The sequence below is a fragment of the Cuculus canorus genome, chromosome 25 (genome assembly GCF_017976375.1).
Source record: "Cuculus canorus isolate bCucCan1 chromosome 25, bCucCan1.pri, whole genome shotgun sequence".
Taxonomy (NCBI): Eukaryota; Metazoa; Chordata; class Aves; order Cuculiformes; family Cuculidae; genus Cuculus; species Cuculus canorus.
The window spans coordinates 7025281-7040046 of NC_071425.1; the positions used below are offsets into that span (position 1 = coordinate 7025281).

Genomic DNA, 14766 nt, shown 5'->3' on the forward strand with positions numbered 1-14766 from the left:
TCATGACTGTCAACAGAGTCATAATGAAATAATTAATTAGCAGGCAAATGCAAAAGAATGCAAATGTAGAAAGCAACCTCATGCAGCCAGAAAGGAACTTGGGTGATGAAGATGGACCCTCTGTAGTTCTCTGCTGCTTTCTTGCAGATATCGTATGTGTGACGTCCATGTGCTTCATGTCCACAGTCCTAGGATGCTTGGGACTTAGTGGGAATGTATCCAAGTGTGCCCTGAGTTTGGTTTTGAGTTTTGACATCAAGGTAGACTTCTTCCCATTAGATTTGCATGAAGGTGAACGTGCATCGCCTTATTTGGGGTTGTACCTGCTTTGTATTTTTATAGTCAAACAAACCTAATCTGTATTCCCGTCACTTAAAGCAGCTTGCAGAAATTCCAGTTACAGTTGGAATTGTCTTATCTGTACATAATGCAGCATTTACAGTCAGCTTTGGATATTTTTTCTACTTCATCCAAGACCACCTTCCCTGCTAGCGTGCCCTGAGGGGCTGAGCTCTTCTCCGAGTCACTGACCCAACAATAAAAACATTCACCTTCTGAACCGCATGTGAATCCAAACCTGTTCCTGGGGGCACTTTTGCCAGGTGAACTGTGGGAACACCAAGCTATACTGAAACAGTTCTTTATGTAGCTTTCCTTTTATCTTTTTGCCAAATGGTGTTTTGGAGGTGTAGATGGTTAATTCTGGATCGATTCCCTTCATAAACTGGAAAGGGGCAAATTTAGACTAGACATAACAAGGAATTTCTTCACTGTGCAAGTGATGAGGCCCTGGCCCAGGTTGCCCAGGGAAGGTGTGGCTGCTCCATCCCTGGAGGCGTTCAAGGCCAGGTGGGATGGGGCCTTGGGGCAGCCTGAGCCAGTGGAAGGTGTCCCTGCACATGGCAGGGGGATGGAACTGGATGATTTTTAAGTCACTTCCGGCCCAAATTATTCTATGATTCTATAAAAGGACAAAGGGAATAGATTTCCACAGAGAAGCTCTTTGGGAAAGAGGATGGAGCTAAGATCTGCAACTATACATCTACACTTGTCTTCACGCCTGACTTAACTGGCTCTGTGTTGTTAATGCCGAGGCGAGGGATCTGTTAAAGCACAACAAAATTAACCTCGCAGTCACTGCTGGGATTGATGAGTGCTCCAAGTCCCAACCCTGAACTCTCCAGTTCGGAGCCATCTGGGCTTGTGCTTTCCCAAAATTTGTATCATCAAGCACAGGTTGGATACAGAAGGTGAAGGGAGAATCGCCAAGGTACTCAGTATTACCTGGGGGCCTTTTTACTCTGGAAAAGCTTTACCCTCAAAAAAACATGGTATTTTTTTCTTAACTCAGTTCAGCTGCTTGTTTCCGGAAGGCAAATGCGTTTAGGGAAGAGCACTGGTATGTAGACAGTGTTCAATAAATAAGCTCAGGGTGCAAGGAGAGGGTCATGAGGAGCAGCGCAAGCTGCCCCGAGGGCCAGCACTCCTGTAGCACTGGGTTATCCATGTTGCATTAACATGTGGTGTGTTTTTCTACATTGAAAATGAGGAGTTGGAGTGAAATTAAGATGAAATAAAACTGCAATTTGTGCCATTTCCCCTCTGCTCTTTTCCCCTTATTTATGAGCAAAGAATGTTGATTCCCAAAAAAAAAAAGCAGGGCTTGTGTTCTCTCTTCTATCAAATAATAAAAGTTGCCATCCTTTGAGTGCATATTTAGCTAATGGTGTACTTCGCTCCCAGAAGCTTTTGTGGCAGAGGACCAAGCGTATGTCAAAAGTTCAGGAACGCAGAAATCTGCTGGCATGTAATGAGAAGTACATTATTATTTTATTTAATAGGGATTGGCAGAGAGACTTGAGAACAATGGCAGGGGAGGAGTAGCTCCACTGGGATTGTGCTGTCATGTGAGCTGCTTCCTGCCAGCGCAGAGATCTCCCTGTGCGCGGATCTAGTCCATCCCTCTCTCCTGACTATAAGGCTTGTTGTGCAAGTCTCAGAGCCTCAGGTCTGATAAAGCAGGGTACTGAAGTGCCTTTTTTATTGTGGGAATAACATGATCTCCTTCTGCTCTGCAGTTTCAGGCAAAGAACAGGCCTCTGTCTGCAAAATTGCCTGGGTTTGTCCATGTAAATTGAGAAAATCTATTTACTCCTGGCTGTGGATCTGAAAAGCGATGCCCTCCACCTCGGTACTGGGGAGGCCGTGCCTCCATACCGATTCACCAGCTAAATCTCACGCGTGATTGCCACAGCGTGCTGATTTTTTTTTTTTCCTGTTATGGCAGTTTCTGAATCCTAATCGTTCCCCTTTTATTTAACTACTGTCACATTGCTGTGATGGACTTTATAGCTTTTAAATAACGCAGGAGTGCAGCTTCTTTAAGCTGATTTGCAGAGAATGGTAAGGTAGGGGCATCGTGTGCCGATTTGGCCCCTCCCGAGCTCTGCAGCGATCGGGAGATAATCCATTGCTGTAGCTCTTTGTGCTGGAGTCCTGACGTAACTGCGGATTTCATAGGAAGCCTGTTCTTTAAGAGCTCAATTTGCACTTCCAGTGAAATATAGTTCTTAGAAATAAAATACTATTCTTTGCAAAGCTGAGGTGGGTGGCAGCTATTAATAAATAGCAATATCAAGCTGAAGGAAGGATTGAGATAGGGAAGAACCGCTTCTAGCATGCAGAAATTCGGGCAGACTTCACTTTCGTGCCTGTAATTTGTGTCCCTGTCTGTTGGTCACTGGGCTTCTTGACAAGACCCTCCTTACAGCTGAAGTCATAAATCATGAGAATAACGTTTCTTGGCTTCATCCTGTAGTTTGTAAATGTGTTGCTTCCTAGAAAAGCATTCCATTTCCTCAGCAAACGCATTGCCTAGCAAGATAAAATGCTTCCTAGTTTTTAAATCCTGTAGCGGCATGAAGCTATGGTTGATTTCATCCAGGTTGGTGTCCCCCAGCCTATTACAGTCTTGCTGAGCACTGTGGGAAGGCTTCAAAAGGCTGGTGTCACCCCAGGAAGATGGGTTCCAGGGCTCCTTTCCTTACTTGGTGGGGCGAAGCTCCCTGAGGATAATGAAGTGGCAATGTGGAATTCTTGTTTAATGTTCTTGGAGCTGTGAGAAGGAGCAGCCTTGGGGCTCGCCTCACGTGGCCGTGCAGCCTTGGAACACCCACACATATGGTGTGGTCCAAAAAGTAATTTAGAGCTTTTGGGGCATTAGAATAATGAACGTTTGCTGAAGGATTAGATGGAAATTTCTGTAGTGTAAGCCTAGCTTAAATATCGATTTAGTTCTAATGGCTTTCTGGGAAGGCTGAGACCTGGAGCATGCTGAAAAGCATCTCGTTGCTTCCATCAACTCCTTTTAGACTGTGGAATTGTACTTCAGGCTTTTAAATGCTTCATCCGTGTTAGGTTTTGGGGTGCGCGGGTGTAGTTTAGCTCCTGATTCTCTGCTGTTCTTTGTGTGGCTCAGTTACTGGAATCACTTAAACGCTTGGAACAACTAACAAAGTAAGGGCTTCTCTGATAGGGTATTCGGCACAGGAAGGACATGGATCTGTTGGATTGAGTCCAGAGGAGGCCACAGAGATGATCCGAGGGCTGGAGCACCTTCCATACGAGAACAGGCTGTGCGAGAGTTGGTGTTGTTCAGCCTGGAGAGGAGAAGGCACTGGAAAGACCTTAGAGCAGCTTCCAGTAGTGAAAGGGGCTCCGGGAAAGCTGGGAAGGGGCTCTGGATCAGGGAACGCAGGGATAGGACGAGGGGGAAGTCGTTTTAGCTGAAAGAAGGGAGATTGAGATGAAACCTTTGGAAGAAATGTTTTGCTGTGAGGGTGGGGAGGCCCTGGCCCAGGTCGCCCAGAGCAGTGTGTTGGCTGTCCCATCCCTGGAAGTGTTCAGGGCCAGGCTGGATGGGGCTTGGAGCAACCTGACCCAGGGGAATGGGGAGTTGGAACTGGATGGGCTTTGAGGTTCCTTCCAACCCAAGCCATTCTATGATTCTGTGATTTTGAAAAGTTCTGGCCTTTTCAAAGCTCGGTGGTCACCAGCTGCCTGAGCCTCCCCTGCCTCTGTCCTGCAGCAATGGGTTTTTACAGATGAGCAGTCTGGTCTCCTGTTGTCCCTCTTTTCCTTACCCTTGTTTGCGTTTATGTAAGGGGATGCTGTCCAGCCAGGTTTCTTGGAACTTAGCTCCTTGCAACCTGAGAAATCATTTCTGATGATAGAGGCACCATTTGAGGTCAGTCAAAGGCGCTAATCTCTTACGTTCCTTATTTTATATTCCCAAGGGGGGGTTGGCATGGTGCAGTTCTGGAGCTGTTCTATCCTAAACTTACCCAGCCAGACCCTTCCTTCTTCTGGCCCCTGTCCTATGAAAAGAAACTCAGCCTTGAGATCTCTTAGTCCTTTGTAAAGTCAGATCAAATTTTCCACGATTTGAGGAGTAATAAATTCTCAGGAGTGTTGACACCACAGTTCCTGGTTCATCAGATACCACTGTAGGTAGGTGTTGCCCGTTCCGGAGTTGCCATATCGGGATGATTCGCTTGCTTCTCTTTTACAACAGTTGCACAGTGAGAGGGCAGGAGGTTTTGGGGAACACAAATGCGCAAAGTTCAGCATTGAAGGAAATGGACATTTAGTTCTGTTTTCATTAAAGTTGTCCACTGTAACCAAGGCAGGATTGCAGTGGGCGCAGCTGCAGCGTCCTTGTACGCCATGGGGAGCAGTTTCAGGACCCTTGCAGGAGGAGGTGGTTTCTACATGCACCTGCCTCCTTAAAGGGAAAGGTCACAGGTCAGTCCTGTTGGAAATAGCCGGGTCATGTGTTTTTCCAAAGGGATGAGTGACCTAAAGACTTGACATGGAAAGCCAGCTGAGCAATTTTGCCAGCTGGTGATGACTTTAAGTTCCTGGAGCATTTTAGATCTACTTTTAAATCACCATGCAGGGGCAGATCCTATTGCTTATCCCAAGTTTTTTTTTCCCCTCCCTCTTGGAAAAAAAAAAAAAAATACTATTGCCCAGGTGGCCAAGAGAGCCGACGGTATCCTGGGCCTGCATCAGGAATGGTCTGGCCAGGAGCAGTTAGGGAAGGGATCATCCCCTTGTACTTGGTGCTGGTGAGGCCACAGCTTGAATCCTGGGTTCTGTTTTGGATGCCTCACTGCAAGAGGGGCGTTGGTGGGCTGGAGCGCGTCCAGAGAATGGTACAGAGCTGGGGAAGAGTTTGGAGCACAACCTTTACGAGGAGCAGCTGAGAGAGCTGAGGTTCTGTAGTTCAGAGAAAAGGAGACTGAGGGGAGACCTCATTGCTCTCTACATCTGCCTGAAAGGAGGTTGTAGCGAGGTGGGGTTTGGTTTCTTCTCCCTGGTAGCCAGTGAAAGAACAAGAGCAAATGGCCTCATGATGTGTCAGTGGAGTTTTAGGTTAGATATTGGGAGGAATTTCTTCACTAAAAGGGTTCTTGGGCACTAAAAGGATGCAGCCCGGGGAGGTAGTTGAGTCACCATCCCTGGAAGGGTTTAAAAGACAAGTAGATGTTGTACTCGGGGACATGGTCTGGTGGTGGGCTTAGCAGAGCTGGATTGATGGTTGGACAAGATCTTAAAGATCTTTTTCCAACCAAAACCATTCTATAATTCAATATTTCACATACACCACAAAACCTTTGAGCCCTTTACTTGTCCTGGTGAAAGTAGCTCTGTTGTTCCAGGTGGGATCATTGCCGTGTCTGTGCGTGTCTGTGTTTGTGCGTTCCCCGCTCGTGCTCCCGACTCCCCAAGCTTGGTCCTGTAGCTTCCCTGGCTCAGCTCCTCCTCCGTAGAGTAGCTCGCAGACACCCAGAGCCTGTATAATAGTGCTTGCTTTTTATTTCTTTTCCTCTCTTCCACTCTCGTTATATTTTTACTTTCTTTTTTCTTTGTCCTGTGACGGTTTCAGCTGGTGTGTTGAAAGCAAACCCTTCTAATTTTGGAGGCCAGATCACAAGAGTGAGTTTCTTTCTACCGGTGTCTGTAGCTGTATTCTTTGTGTGTCCTCCCCTCCAGTTTTGGTAACGCTCAACCACATTTAGTAAACAAGATTAGGTAAGAGAATCCTCTGTCTTGTCCAATCTTCCCCTTCCTCACAAAGCAATGTTCTCTTTACATTGGGCCAACCTAATTCCCCTGATTGAACTTGAGTTTAACTCTGGAATCCGCTGTTTCTGTGTGTCCTGGTCTGGTGCTGCTCCAGTGAAGAAGCAGCCAGCCAGCCAGAAGGGCTATTTGGAATTCACTGATGGTTTGTATATCTCAAATGAGGGTTTTTCTAAAGGACCACTGCTCTGGGTACCATTAGTCCTTCAGGCTCTTGTGAGACGCCTGAAAATCATGGAGCTTTTCCCAAAGCTGGGTGCGGTGCTTTCTGCAGTCGGGGCCCGCTTTCAAAGCCCATTCAAGGGGCCTCAGCTGGAGAAAGCATTGTACCCATTGTGCACTGAGAAAGGAAAATTACTCCCTTAAGATGGTAGAGGTCTGTCTTTAAGCTTCTGTACAGCACTCTCAAATAATGCCTTGTGGATTTTTACTGTAGCCCCTTTTCCTAGTGCTTGGGGACAAGGGCTTCCAAAAATTTCTTCAAGTCTCAGCCATTCCGTTCTTTTTAGAATTGGCAATCTGGATTTCCTCCGTGACATCACGATGTTTGAAATCCCTCATGCTTGGGTTTGCTTCCTCACAAGATAAGATTTCTGGGAAACATAGTGTCTCTGCCCCCCTAAAGTGTTGAAACCCCCAAAAGACCCTGCTGCATTTCAGAACATTTTGTTACCTGAGCGGCCGCCTCAGAGCTACTGTCAGGAACACAAGGAGCTGTTTGTGGTGTATGTTGTACTATTTATGTGCTTGCCAGAACCATTTGCATGGGTTTTTTGGCACCTCCTCCAATGTAATTTGTGCATTGCTTTCGTAAGATACGATTCCTGGGTGACTGCACCAGCCGATCCCTCTCTGTTCTTTAGCCCATGCTATTAAGACTCTGTCGTGCACTGTTTGTCGAGTACATTTGCACCCTGCAACAGCAGCAAAGTAAACAGTCTTTTCTTCATTTTCCTTTTCCTTCCAGAATTTGCTTGTTGCTTTGAAATCAGCTTTATTGTACATGCTAAAGAAAAGCAGTAATGTTAATTGGAAATGCAGACACGGGCTTGAAGTTGTAGCCAAAAGTGATGAACAGTTGTCTTTGCCGTCCTCCTGGTTTAGCAACTCCAATGTGCTCCGCTTGGTTTGTTGAGCTACGGTGCTGTTGCTCCATCCTAGCTCAGCAAACGCTGGGAGGGGCTTTACAGCACGCTTTCCAGGGCTGCAGCGAGCGACGCTTTTGGACTCTTAACCACAAACCCCTTTCATCTAATCCCTTACTACTTTCTTTTGCTTCAGAGGTTGAAAGATCTCAAGCAAAGAGAATTTGCTCGCAATGTCTCTTCAAGATCACGTAAAGATGAAAGGAAGCAGGAGAAAGCCCTCCGGCGTCTACACGAGCTGGCTGAGCAGAGGAGACAGCCCGAATGGTGAGTGCAGGTGATCCCCGAGCACACTTGGAGCGCGCAAGCAAGAGACCTGCCTGGTGCTGCCGCACTTTGCGCTGGCAGTCTTGCTCCTGTAATCCTGCACAGGGTTTGAGGGCAAAGCTTAAGTTTGGCCTCATGCTGTGGTTTTTGTAGGAGTGAATTCACTAAAGCGGTAATCCAGAGCTTCCCCAGGCTGCTTTACCCAGCAGTACTGATGTTCTCCCGTTATTTAATATTATTAAAATCTGAAATGGCTGCGTAATGCTGTTTTAATAAAATTTTCTGGGTACAAGAGTAATTGAAATATGTACAAGATTGGTTTAGATAAGGCATAAAACCAGCTGCAGGAGGAAACAAATGGCAGTCAGCTGTTTTTTGTTTTACCTTGTTCATGCAGCGCTCCTGGAAGCGGACCCATGTTCAGAACCACCACAGTGGCAGTGGATGAGGAAGGTGGAGATGATGACGATTCTGCAGCCAACAGCAGCTCTTTTATCCAGACAACTTCTGGCCAAGCTACAGAGATGGACAGAGCGTTACTAAACACCGGGCAAGCTGGCAGTGCTGTTACGCCAGGCCAAATGCACACCCAGAGCGCGCAGGCCATCAGCTTTGGCATCAAGAGCACATTGGGAACTCCACTGCAGAAGATAGGTGTGTCGTTTTCATTTGCCAAGAAGACTCCGGTGAAGCTTGAGACTATAGCTTCTGTTTTCAAGGACCACGTGGAAGAACCGAGCTCTACAGATGGAGCAAAAGCTGATGAGAAAGGCTCCTCAGATGTAGGGAGCCTGCAGAAATCTGGTGAGGGTGAAAGCACAGGTAATTCTGATGGCAAGGCAGAGGAGGACGACCAACATGACAAAGACAGCAGTTCTCTAGCCACAACGTTATCTAAACTAAAGAAGATGAGACGAGAAGATGGAGCAATGGCAGTTGAACCAGAGTACTATCACTATATTCCCCCAGCACATTGTAAGGTGAAGCCTAATTTTCAATTTCTGCTTTTCATGAAGTCTACAGAACAAATGGAAGCTGAAAATGTGAACAAAAAAAACACTCATGAAGTTAAAAAGGGCACTTCTCCAAAACCCAAACCTGGCAAGCACACAGAGAAGGCTGCCGAGAGCACAGGGCAGCAGAAGGAGCAGAGCGCTACTGAAACTGCAACTCAGCAGAGCAAAACAGAGGTAAAAGGAGGCCTAGAAAATACAACTGTACAGGAGAGCAAGCACCTTACTGAGAGCAGCCCCCCCAATCCAGACCCCACTAAAGAAGTCGCTCAGCCTGCCCCAAGCTGTAAAGATGTTGCTGAAGGACCAAAGCATCCGACAGGACCCTTTTTTCCCGTTCTGAGTAAGGACGAGAGCACGACTCTCCAGTGGCCTTCAGAGCTCCTTATATTTACCAAAGCAGAACCATCGGTTTCGTACAGTTGTAACCCCCTGTATTTTGATTTCAAGCTCTCTCGCAACAAAGAGGCTAAAGGTAAAGGGACAGAGAAATCGAAGGATCCGGGGAGTCTTTGTAAAGAAAACGTTCAGGGCACAGACTCTGGCGAGGTGAGCAAAGCCAATGAAGCAGAAAGCATAGCCAACAGTTCTGCTCTGAAAATGGAAAGCAAATCCCTGTCTAGCTGTGGCTCCCAGAACAAGCAGGAGTCCAGTTTGACAAACGTTGGTAAGGGTGAGGGAGAGGATGGTGGTAAAAGCACAACCGGCAAGAGTAAATCTGGGAGATCTCATAAACACAAAAAGAAAAAGAAGCACAAAAAGTCCAGCAAACACAAACGGAAACACAAGGAGGAAACTGAGGAGAAGGGCCGGAAAACTGACCTGGGGGAAGAGAAACCCAAGAAACGGAAAAGGCACAGACACAAAAAAGGCAAATCCTGTCTTTCGAATGAATCAGAACGATTGCTAAAACCTGAGCTGTCTGAAGATTGTAGCCGCTTCCAGAAGAAGAAGCGGTTCTCCCAGGAGCCCCAGAGGAAGTCTCTGTCTGCTGAAGAGGGAAGCAGCAGTAAAAAAGAGGATGGCAGTAACTCCTGCCAAGAGCATGGTAGCAAAAGGCACAAGGCCGATGTGCTGCAGGGACCTGCCTCGAGGAGACAGTGTTTGGCTGCCTCCCTGGGCAGGCCCGGCCACAGGAGCCGGCAGAGCAGCGGGGACTATGACAGCGACGAGGGCTCACACAGGAAGCACTGCCAGCAGAAATCCCCGTCACAGTACAGCGATGACTATGACTCCGGCAGCGACCACTCCAGGAGCCGCTCCAGGTCGGGGCGGACGCACTCCTCTCGCAGGTCCTATTCAACAAGCTCTGATGCCTCCTCGGACCACAGCCGGTACAGCCGTCGCAGAAGTTACTCGGATGACAGCTACAGCGATTACAGTGACCGGTCAAGATGCCATTCAAAGCGATCCCACGACTCCGAGGATGACTCCGACTACAACAGCTCCAATCGCAGGTCAAAGCGGCGCAAGTACTCCTCTTCAGAAGATGACTATAGCTCCAGTCGGAGCAGGTCAAGGAGTCGGAGCAGGAGCCGAACGCATCCTCGAGGTAGGTCAAGAACAAGGAGCCGGGGCAGAACTCGCAGCAGCAGCTGCAGCCGCAGTCGAAGCAAGAGGAGAAGCCGAAGTGTAACAGGTCATAGCTGGAAACGGAGCCGCAGCTACAGCAGGGATCGCAGCCGCAGCACCAGGAGCCACTCGCAGAGGTCTCTCTCGCGAAAGGGCTCTCGAGGCCACGAGAGCCCCGAAGAGAGGAGGTCTGGGAGAAGAGACTTCATCAGGTCCAAAATTTATCGTTCGCAATCTCCTCACTATTTCCGGACGGGCCGAGGTGAAGGATCATCTCTGAAGAAAGAGGATGGCAAAGGAGAGGATCTGAAAGGATCTGGCTCGCTCTCCCAAAACAGCAGCAGCTCTGGCACGGGGAGGGCCTCAGAAGGTGACTGCAGTCCAGAGGAGAGAAACTCCGTCACTGCAAAGCTACTCCTGGAAAAGGTTCAATCCAGGAAGGTTGAGAAGAAGCCCTGCGTCACTGATGAGATGCTGGCAGGGGCAAACAAGGTGGGCATAAAGCTCAAAGATCCTCCCCAGGGCTACTTTGGCCCCAAACTTCCTCCTTCCTTAGGCAACAAACCGGTTCTCCCCTTAATTGGGAAATTGCCAACTGTTCGAAAACCAAATGCCAAAAGATATGAAGAGTCTGGCTTGGATAGAGGTGAGGAGCAAGAGCTGTCGGATTCTGAGGATGCTTCCCAAGGCATTGAGGAGGCGCAGTTGGCTGGCCAGTCACTCCTGGAAGATGTGGTGATGGCGATGCAGGACAAACCTCTGGATGAGCAAAAACGTGATGAGCCTGCTGTGGAAATGCCATCCATTCCCCTTGAAGCACCAACGCTCCCCGAGTGCTTCAGTTCTGGAGATCTGGTCATGCCACACAACTTCCTCTCGGATCCAAGCGATGGTGATGGGCTGGAACCTATGGATGGGGGCAGCCAGCCGGTCCCAGTAGAAACCAGTATGATGCCCTTAGTTCCAGATGTCGAGCACTTTCCTGGCTACGTGCCTCAGAGTGGGGAGCCGAGCATCGAAGGGGATCGGGACGGAGAAGACTCCTCTCTAGCGCCGCTGGAGAGCCAGCCGATCACTTTTACACCCGAAGAGATGGAGAAGTACAGCAAACTGCAGCAGGCTGCTCAGCAGCACATTCAGCAGCAGCTTCTGGCAAAGCAAGTCAAGGCTTTTCCCACCTCGGCGGCCCTGGCGCCAGCAGCGCCTGCCCTGCAGCCCATCCACATCCAGCAGCCAGCAGCGGCCTCTGCCACCTCCATCACCACGGTGCAGCACGCCATCCTGCAGCACCACGCCGCCGCGGCTGCCGCAGCTATCGGCATCCATCCTCACCCACATCCCCAGCCCCTTGCTCAGGTTCATCACATCCCCCAGCCCCACTTGACGCCTATCTCCTTGTCCCACTTGACCCACTCGATTATTCCAGGGCACCCCGCCACCTTCCTAGCCAGCCACCCCATCCACATCATTCCGGCATCTGCAATCCATCCAGGCCCCTTCACTTTCCACCCGGTTCCTCATGCTCTTTATCCGACCCTCCTCGCTCCTCGCCCTGCTGCCGCTGCAGCTGCCACGGCGTTGCATCTTCACCCGTTGCTGCACCCCATTTTCTCAGGACAGGACTTGCAGCACCCGCCCAGTCACGGCACATGAAGGACACAATAAAGAAACCTTTGGAGGGAAGAGGATATTTTGCATTTTAGGAAGAGATTGAATTCGATCCAGCTGGGAGGTGAGGCTTGGGAATTTCCTTTCACTCTTCAGCAGCCGAAGAAGCTGAAGACTGGAGGACTGGGTCGGTTTGTAAGTGTCGTGTATATCCGCTTCCAGGGCCTCCCGCATCCCCGGCTCCTCCGTGCACGTAGCAGCACTCTGTCCTTCCAGAACCATTTCACGTGTAGAGCAGTGAGACACTCGGGGAGGCTGCTTTTCCATGGATTCTTACACTTGGTCATCTTCCTTCTGCTGCCTTGTATATGATAAATGAAATTTCATACACACTAATAGGTTGCTAAAAATCCTTTTAATGGGGTCATCTAATTAAAATAGTCAGCATGATTGAATCCGGCTTGTAATCGGCGATAAAACATTCAGTAACTGGCAGCTGTGGATCCCGGCAGGAGACGGATGGAAGGGCCACTACTGGTTTTCAGGCGTTACAGGGGATCTTTGGCTCCCTGTTGCTGCACACTTGGGGGTTTTTCTTGCTGTGAGCAGCAAGGGTGGAAGATCTTACCAAGGAGCCGTGTGTGTCCCAGAGCTCCGACCCTTCTCCATCCTGCGTCAGCATTCTCCTGCGCAAGCACTGCACCTTCCACGTGTCCTGGAGTGGGGGAGTTTCTTGGTTTGGGGTCGGTGATTTCAGTCTGGGCTTTGACCACTCTTCTCCTGGCAAGGGGGAATAATATCACTCTGACTTCCATCTCCTGCGACGCTGGGAGAGAGGCACTCGAGTGAGCAAGAGAGGGAAAATCCCTTTAGGAATCGAAGCAATACAGAGGAGTTGGAGCGGCTGGGTATGTAAAGCATCTTCTTTCCTCTGTGATACCGATGGTTTCCTTATTAATTTATAGGTTTTGGGATTGTTGGTTTTTTTTAAATGTAAAGAATTGCACTGAACTCTGTAAACAAAGATGCTGCTTTTTGTAGCTCATTTACAAAGGTTACATTTGTAGTATACTGCAATAATATTTTTTACAGCTGGTTCTCTCCGTGGTACTCGTCCTGGTGGCTTCTGTGTAAATATGTTTGCTGTAGGTGAGACAAAACACTTGTAAAGGTTCAACTTTATAGTTTCAGCTAGATGCAAAATGACTTGGCATGTATATTTTATCAAGCTCATGTATTTTTGAAATTTTTATGTACTATAAAATGTAAAAAAAGAGAGAAGAATTTTCATTTTGCAGAAGAGAAAACCATGTGCGTCTCGGGCTCAGCGAAGCCGAGGCTCTGCCAGTGACAGAACAGCATAGTGCTGGAGCGCAGGGTGGTTTGCCAAGGAGCTGCCTCTAGGAATCAGCGCTGGAGGCAGGAATTTGGGATGCCTCCCAGAGGATAAAATCCCCCTTTTGTTTTCTTTTCTCCCCCTGGGTTCAAAGCAGTGATTTGCAGGTGCCTGCCCGGCTGTGCGCTCCTTACGGTCTCCTGGTGAAGGAAGAGCCTTCCAGCTGTAACCGTTTGTCGTTGTGTCAGGGAGAGATGGCTCAGGATGGATCCCTCGAGGCTGTGCCTGCCCGCAATGCTCCGTGAGGGCGGGCTCTGCCCATCCTGCTTCGTAAGGGATGGCTGTTGTTTCAGATAACACTAACCCTGGGAGGCTGCTCCATCCACGAGCTCTTCCCTTCGCTCCAGGACAAGTCGCTGCTGTCCTTGCTGGCGTAGGTGTTCCATCTTCAGGTCCTCCTCGGCTTAGAGCGGTTCGGGAGCACCTTAGGGTGCTGTCAGACCTGCTGCTGCCTCCTGCACCAGGCAGGATTGTCCCCAAGGGGACGTGGACCCTGGGCTGGCTGCTTGGCCTTTCCCATCCTCTCCCGAGACCCCGTGGGGCAGAGACTCAACGGATCGAAAACGAGCTTCCTCACTCCTTAACAAGCAGCTTTGTGTTTGAGCAGGTCAGACTGAAACACAATGGTCAAAAAAGGGACTCAATTCCTCTGTAAATAACAAATGGAATACAGTATTAATGTCTCAGTGCTGAGCTTCATTAGCTTCTAGATCCGATAACGCGTGTTCTGGTGCCCTTCACGCTGCAGTCCGGGGGGGTTTGACTTCCAGAATAATGCTAATAACCTGTCATTACTTAACGAGCATAAACAGACTGTATTTAACTTTGTCACATAAGATATATATATAAATATATATATGCTGTAAAATGAGGGGAAAGAACCTTTCTAATAAACGAATGATTTGTGGAAGGGCATGTAGTGGTGTGAGATGATGCAGAGCTGCTGCATCCCATCAGGATGTGACTGAGGGCCCACTTTTCCCTAAAATAACAGTGTTGGGTGCTCAGTTCATCGAGTAAAACAACTTTTTATTGGAATACTTTTCTCGGAGGTTACTGAGGTGGATACAGATGAAGTTAGTTTGGGTGGGAGCCCTCAATACGATGAGCAGATGCTGCCAGCTCTCATCGAGTGGGTTTGGATTGGAGGGGACCTTAAAGACCACTCCGTTCCACCCCCTGCCATGGGCAGGAACACCTCCCACTGGATCCGGTTGCTCCAAGCCCCATCCAACCTGGCCTTGAACACCTCCAAGGCTGTGGCAGCCACCACTGCTCTGGGCAACCTGGCCAGGGCCTCCTCACCCTCATCGTGAAGAATTCCTAATGTCTAATCTAACTCTTTTCCCCCTTCCAATTTAAAGCCATTCTCCCTCTCCTGGCAGGACCAAACCATTACCAAAGGTGAAACCAGGTGGGAGACGATGACTGTGAGTCACTGGGTGACTGGATTGGCAGCGTGTGCCAGTGTAGAGCATCCCCACCACTCACTCTTTCTGCTCTATGTGCTCCCTTGAGCTGTTCCTGCAGTTCAAAGCTCTACCACTGCTGTGGTCATCTCCAATGCCGAGGGCGATTGCTCTCAGGGCCCATCTCCGTCCCCAGCGCTCACTGCAGC

At 49.0% G+C, this 14766-nt stretch overlaps 1 protein-coding gene across 6 annotated transcripts in view; it reads left to right on the plus strand.

Annotated features, from left to right (window-relative positions):
- The window catches only part of GPATCH8 (G-patch domain containing 8), a 68170-nt gene extending 54118 nt beyond the window's left edge, over positions 1 to 14052 (plus strand). For 3 of the 6 annotated variants that reach the window (XM_054088067.1, XM_054088069.1, XM_054088068.1), the window contains 3 exons: positions 5951 to 6000; positions 7429 to 7559; positions 7957 to 14052. In XM_054088067.1, the coding sequence (XP_053944042.1) occupies positions 5951 to 6000; positions 7429 to 7559; positions 7957 to 11797 (4022 nt within the window). In that variant the 3' untranslated portion in view covers positions 11798 to 14052. The remainder of the gene's footprint in view (positions 1 to 5950; positions 6001 to 7428; positions 7560 to 7956) is intronic. The other 3 variants (XM_054088072.1, XM_054088070.1, XM_009567286.2) reach the window with 2 other exon arrangements.
- The last annotated feature ends 714 nt before the right edge of the window (positions 14053 to 14766 follow it).